The sequence below is a fragment of the Nestor notabilis genome, unplaced genomic scaffold (assembly GCF_000696875.1).
Source record: "Nestor notabilis isolate BGI_N333 unplaced genomic scaffold, ASM69687v1 scaffold28371, whole genome shotgun sequence".
Lineage (NCBI taxonomy): Eukaryota > Metazoa > Chordata > Aves > Psittaciformes > Psittacidae > Nestor > Nestor notabilis.
The window spans coordinates 273-6193 of record NW_009914741.1 but is presented as its reverse complement, the minus strand read 5'-3'; the positions used below and the strand labels follow the sequence as shown (position 1 = coordinate 6193).

Genomic DNA, 5921 nt, shown 5'->3' with positions numbered 1-5921 from the left:
GAATCCAAAACTAAATTAAAACATCATCCTAAATTGAGGTAGTACATTTAACCAAGTTTCTTTCTAGGACTTCAGAAAGAAACGGAAGAATTTTAAGAGTAATGTCTCTATAAGCAAGCATTAAAATCTTTACTGACTGATGCATCCTTTCCTCTCAATTTGAGCACTTCAGGAGCTTGGAAGATCTTCTTTAACGCTTCCTTTTTTTTCCCAAAAAATACTGTTTAGTCCATGCACTTTTAGGTCCTGTGGCATCTATTGCAACATCAATAATGGAATCTGGAGTCATCCACCTCAGAAATGCCAAGAAAAGGAAGTTCAGAACAGCAAAAAGAGCAAAAATATACCCAGTCACTGGGCCACAGTGAGACATAAGTCTGTTAAGTCGCTCATCCATTGGTAAAACCACTTCATCTGCAACCCTGTCATACACCTAAATGAAGAAAAGACAGAAAGCAAACTCTTAAACTGATGTTGATTCTACAGTGAAAAACAGGCAGTACTGTGTTGTCAGTGTGCAAAATAAATTATCTATTCCTTACTACTAGATGGGACAAATATTAACCTCAAAAAGCTTTGTGGATTTTAAGTACTGTTCTAGAAATGTCTTTTTTTTTTTAAGGAGAAAAAGGAAAATAAATGTTTTTTGACAGACCTCAAGAGTATTTAATTAAATAGGAAAGCTGTATAATTTGTCTCTTGTAATATTGTATATTTTTTGGTTTTTTGAATTAATTGAGTGGGTTCTAATCTTATATTCACACCAGTCACAGGAAAACAGTCTGAACATGCAATCACTACACTTTCAAAGATGGATGAACTCATAGATGCATGGGCAATCTTCCAGATGCCTGTATTCGAACAATCAAGCAAATCATAACAGGATACTGATTTTTATTTAAAGAAACACTAGTAATTCTTAGTAAAATGCTTAAAATTCAATGGATGTGAAAAGCAAATACATGTTAATAGTGACCTAATATGCATATTAACTACAACCACTAAAATGAAAAAATATAGCCCCATGTTTCATAAATACCCACTACACACATCTCAAAAAAGATTTCAAGTTTCTTCGTTGAGAACACTGCCTACTTCATCCTACGGGTAACTTAGCAATAAGCTAACAAACAACTCTCTTTTGTACAACTTAAGTTCCATGCATACTTCTTGCAATTACACTAACATTTTGTACACAACACTTCAAGGAGACTTATAAGAGAGATATATCTGAGTACACTACAATGTAATTAAGAGGCATGTGATTCAACTACAGTCTTGCCTAAAACATAAGGGCTGAAGTCAAAGCAACAGATCTCCACAGGCATGCATAAAATTACTGTGCTTAACATTCTTCCCTTACAGCAGAGTTTCTACACTGAAGTGTGGTTCTAATTCTGAAATACGATTTCAGAAGTCTGATAATTTATTTTCATTACATCCATAGCTTATGTAAATTCAGCTATGTTCAGCCTACCGGCACTAAACTACCTCTCATAACTCTAACCCACTTGTTAACACGTGGCAGACAAAACTTTGCCATGAACTTTACCTTTTCATACATTTTGTACAGCATGCCAGAAAAGATTCTTAATGTGAAGATTGGGAAAAAAACAAACAAACAAACAAAACCAAAACCAAACCATGAGTAGAAATTTAACTGAAGATTTAGGCTGTTCCTCAGAATACTAATCAGCAGTTATGACAGAGAAAAAAATGCAAATAGAAAAAACCCCACCTGTCTAGGGATGTATCTGGGGGGAAAAAGTATTTTCTGAACCTCTTTAAACTATGTGTGTTTGACAGAAAAAAAACTGAAAAATTACTCTGAAAGGTTATATAGAGAATGTACATAGTAATGTTTCAAAGAAGCAGCTGTTTCAAAAATGTACTTAAGAGAATTTAATAGAGGTGATTTTACATACTTTCTCGGTTCTCTCTGCTATATTCCTCCATGTATAAAAGGTCTTTACTTTATTATGAACGGTTTCTGGAGATGGTAGTGTTCCTGCTTTGAGCTGGGCAATAGCTTTTTCTAATCCATCACACAAAGATTTCACAGAGGGTTCACAGAGAATAATGAGATCTTCTGGAAGCACCTCAGGAATCCCACCAACTCTTGTGCTCACCACCTTTGAAAGAAACAAAAGAAATAGCATATATGCTGCATAACAGTAAAATAATAAAATTGAGTGATGACACTGCTATTAAACTGTTTAGATGCAGCACTTAAGAATAGGAAAAAAATAATACAATGAGTGGTTGCCATGAAGGCAAAGACCAATACCATTCTTGGGAATTTTACCTGTATGCGAACTAATGGTCTAGGCCTTAGAAAAGACCTAGCATAGCATATTACCTCTAATGATGTTCAGAATGACTCTTTGGTAGCATGATAAAACAGAAGACTTGGTCTAATGAGTGGTTTACAAGACATCTTCCCTAAACGTGTCTGTCACAGTACACAACTAAATGTGTAACCAGATTTTGGACTTTCTCTCCACAGTTCCTCACAAAAACTTACGTCTACATGGAGAGGACAGTTTTAACACATCTGCCTTTGGTTTATGCTTTCTAGGCTACTGAACATTTACAAGAATTACTTTTAAAGTTCAGTAATTTTAATCTGAAGTACTGTTTTTAAAGGGAAAAATCACATCTCTAATAATAAGATGAATACTAAGAAATACTAAGACTCACGTTATGCAATTATGTCTAAACAGCAGGCAACAATAAGAAAACTGCAGAACTTCCTTAGCTCTAGAGAGTAAAACAGATGAGAGGGAAATAACTACCAGAACCAGGTAGTAACTACTGTCAAAGGACACTGAAGTAAAAAAAGGTCCCTCGCATTTTCTATATTTCTTGTATATTAGGTATTCTTCTCAGCCTGACTTTTTTAAAACATGTTTCTTTATATTTAACGTGAGAAACTAAGCTCTTTATGGCTGTTGATTTAACTTTTTTGAGTTGTCAGTCTGAGCTGTCAATTAGCCAGAAAGGGATTTTATTGCTTTCTCTCTCTCTCTCCAACGCTTATCTTGACACCCCATATGGTAAGGCAAATATATCCTCAGTTAATGTAAGAAAACAAATGTCAGTTCTTGGTGCAGGAAGAAAGCAGTTCTAATACAATGGTTTAGTGTGGTAATTCAATATGCCTGACTGACCAGTCACCCATGCTCATGAGCCATTTTTCCACAGTTCCTCTTAAAGTACGGTCAAAGTAAACTTTCACGAACATCAACTACCCCAAAACTCTGTAAAGGAGTACATACAAAATAGTATATTGGAGAGGCAGTCTGGTTAGTTCAGAGAACTGAGAGTTAGTAGATCTACATGTTATTCCCAATTCTGCACAAGTTTCTTCTGGGAGCTTAAGCAGTTTCAGTTAACCCTTCTGTCTCAGCTTCCAGGTGATCTGTAAATGGGGATAATATTTGCTCGCCTTTGTAAAGACAGAGCCTCAGATTAAATCAGATGTTACAAGCACATACTATTTAATCACAAACTTTGTTTAAAATGGATACATGCATTCTAGACAGTTGAGTGGTGGGTTTTTTTGTTTTTTTTTTTACCTGTAAACCACAGCTTGCTGCTTCCACAATTGCCATACAAAAGGCCTCAGTGAGGGAAGTATTGAGAAAAATGTGTCCCTGGACTAGGACATTTCTAACATCCTGGTGCTCCAAGGCTCCTAGGAGACGTACCCTGCGTACAAAGGCGAGAGAGATGAACACTAGATTTGGACTGTAATAATACTGTATAGTGTTACACACATTCTGAAAAATATTCCAATGGTTTACACTTACACAGTGGGAGAAGTAATACAGATGCCTCCATTCTGTTTTCTCTAAATTTTTTCAGCAATGAGGAAACAAAAGATTCTACTTCTTATTTTCACACTAAAAGAAACTTCTGAAAATAAAGCTGGGGGGAGAAGCTGCTCTGAAGCTGCTCTGCTTGTTTTAATGGTAACCACCTTCAAAACATTGCTACTAAGCTTTCTAGTTCTGTAAGAGAACAGAGCTTCATGCAGTTAATTATTAAGATTTGTCACGCTTTCTTTGTTTAGAGGTATTATCTGTAATTTCAATGTGAGGTCTGATTAATCTCAGACTGGGGGGGAAGTATTTAGCATACAATGATCAGGATCTATTATTTTGGATACTGTGAAACAGAAAAAAGTGGAATAAGAATAACTTTATCGGAGGAATCACTAACTGAAGTACAGAAGAAGTAACAAAAGACAGAGAAAAGGAAATGGAAAATCAAGAACCTTGTCTTTGCCACATAAAACTGTCTTTGAACAGTAAAAAAAAACCCAAAAAATACACATATGCATATGCATTATAGAAATATTTTGATAACACAGTAGCACCAGGGAACATGTTTGCAGTACCCTAAGAAGACACACTAGATAAGCACTACCCTGAAGAGATTCATATTGAAATAATAAAATAAATTACTGGCAGTCACCCTCACAAACAGGCACTGCTGTGACACGAACTAGCTATCTAACATGTTACACCATATAGTAATTTGTGATCCAAACAGCAGAGTTTCAGAGAGGAATATGATAAAGTTATGTCTAAGTCAGCTTTTCTCTGACTCAAGTGAAACTTCATACAAGGTCTATTTCTATTAATTAACTTTCAGGATCACAGCCCAACTTTAAGTCTTCAGTTACCATCTGGTCTAGCTGCCTTGCCTTCAATAGTTCTCATCTTCTTCAGCCTCAGGTTTTTGGTTTTGTTTTTTTTAGGGGGAGGAGGTAGGCAGAAAGGGTGTTGCTGTTGTCTTCCCCACCCCTAAAGTACAAAGTCATAGACATGCACGGAACAAACCTGTCATGTAGCTGGTATCTTTCCCGGACTTCTTCCAGTATGATTCGTTTTGGTCCTTCTCCTCCAACTAAGAAGTGTAACTGTGGATATTTCTGACAGAGCTCAGGAATTATACCACTAAGCAAATCTATACCTAAGAATAGAAAATTTAGGGCAAGACATTATTGCATTTGCGTTTAGAACTTATCATGACGTAACCTACTGCTATATATTCAAAAGAAGAAAAAAAAAGTTAAACTCTTGAGGACAGTTACACTACTGAACACAAAATGCTGAGAAAAAGACTTGTGATCTATTAGGAAACAAATCACTTAAGTCACTGTTGCTTAATTAAAAAACAGTTAAAAATATTTTGAACAGAATATATAAATTAGGGCCTAGAACACATCCCCTCCATTGTAAGCCAAACTTTCCATTTTACACATTTCAGTTTTGAATATCTCCAATATTACAAAAGAAATATACCTCAGAACCCAACAGGCCCAAACTGAAACATACATTTCTTTTTCTTGAATGCTTTTTTTTTCATAAAAGCACAGAACTGCCACCTTCCAGCTCCTGTTTAAAGTCTATTCCATACCAGACACAGCACGAGTGGTACCCAACCAAGACCTTTCTTAACATACCTTAAAGAAAAATACATCCAAAATAAACTTACATTTTATCCCCCATTACCTTTTCTGTATACAAGTCTGCTGACAACCACAATTGTTATTGTTGTATCGTCCCTCCTTGACAGATCTGGAGTGAAGTCGGTGGGATCAACAGCATTGGGGATGACAGAGACTATCCGAGGGTCCAGAGCTGCTCGCAGGACTGTGTTTTCCTTACTCGTGTAGGAGACACAGATGATGTGGTTGGTATCGCACAGGGACACCGTCAGAAGTTTGTTGGTAAGCACCGAGCTGACGTCCGCAAACCCAAAGAGGGAATGGTCCGTGAACACCGTCCGCAGTCCCATGGTCTTGGCATGGAAGAGGGCATCATGGGCCATGGCAGAGAAGGAGCTGTGGGCATGGACGATGGTGACCCTCTCCCGCACAAATATGTACCTGAGCAAGGGCAGACTATGGA

The 5921-nt window shown here is 36.8% G+C and overlaps 1 protein-coding gene across 1 annotated transcript; it reads right to left on the bottom strand.

The window, feature by feature from the left end:
* On the bottom strand, positions 1-5915 carry PIGA (phosphatidylinositol glycan anchor biosynthesis, class A). Its single transcript, XM_010023801.1, is given in 6 exon segments — positions 1-207; positions 209-433; positions 1926-2132; positions 3579-3711; positions 4848-4980; positions 5523-5915. Coding segments are annotated over 6 exon segments (1056 nt in total). The 5' UTR covers positions 5842-5915; the 3' UTR covers positions 1-168.
* Positions 5916-5921: the final 6 nt, after the last annotated feature.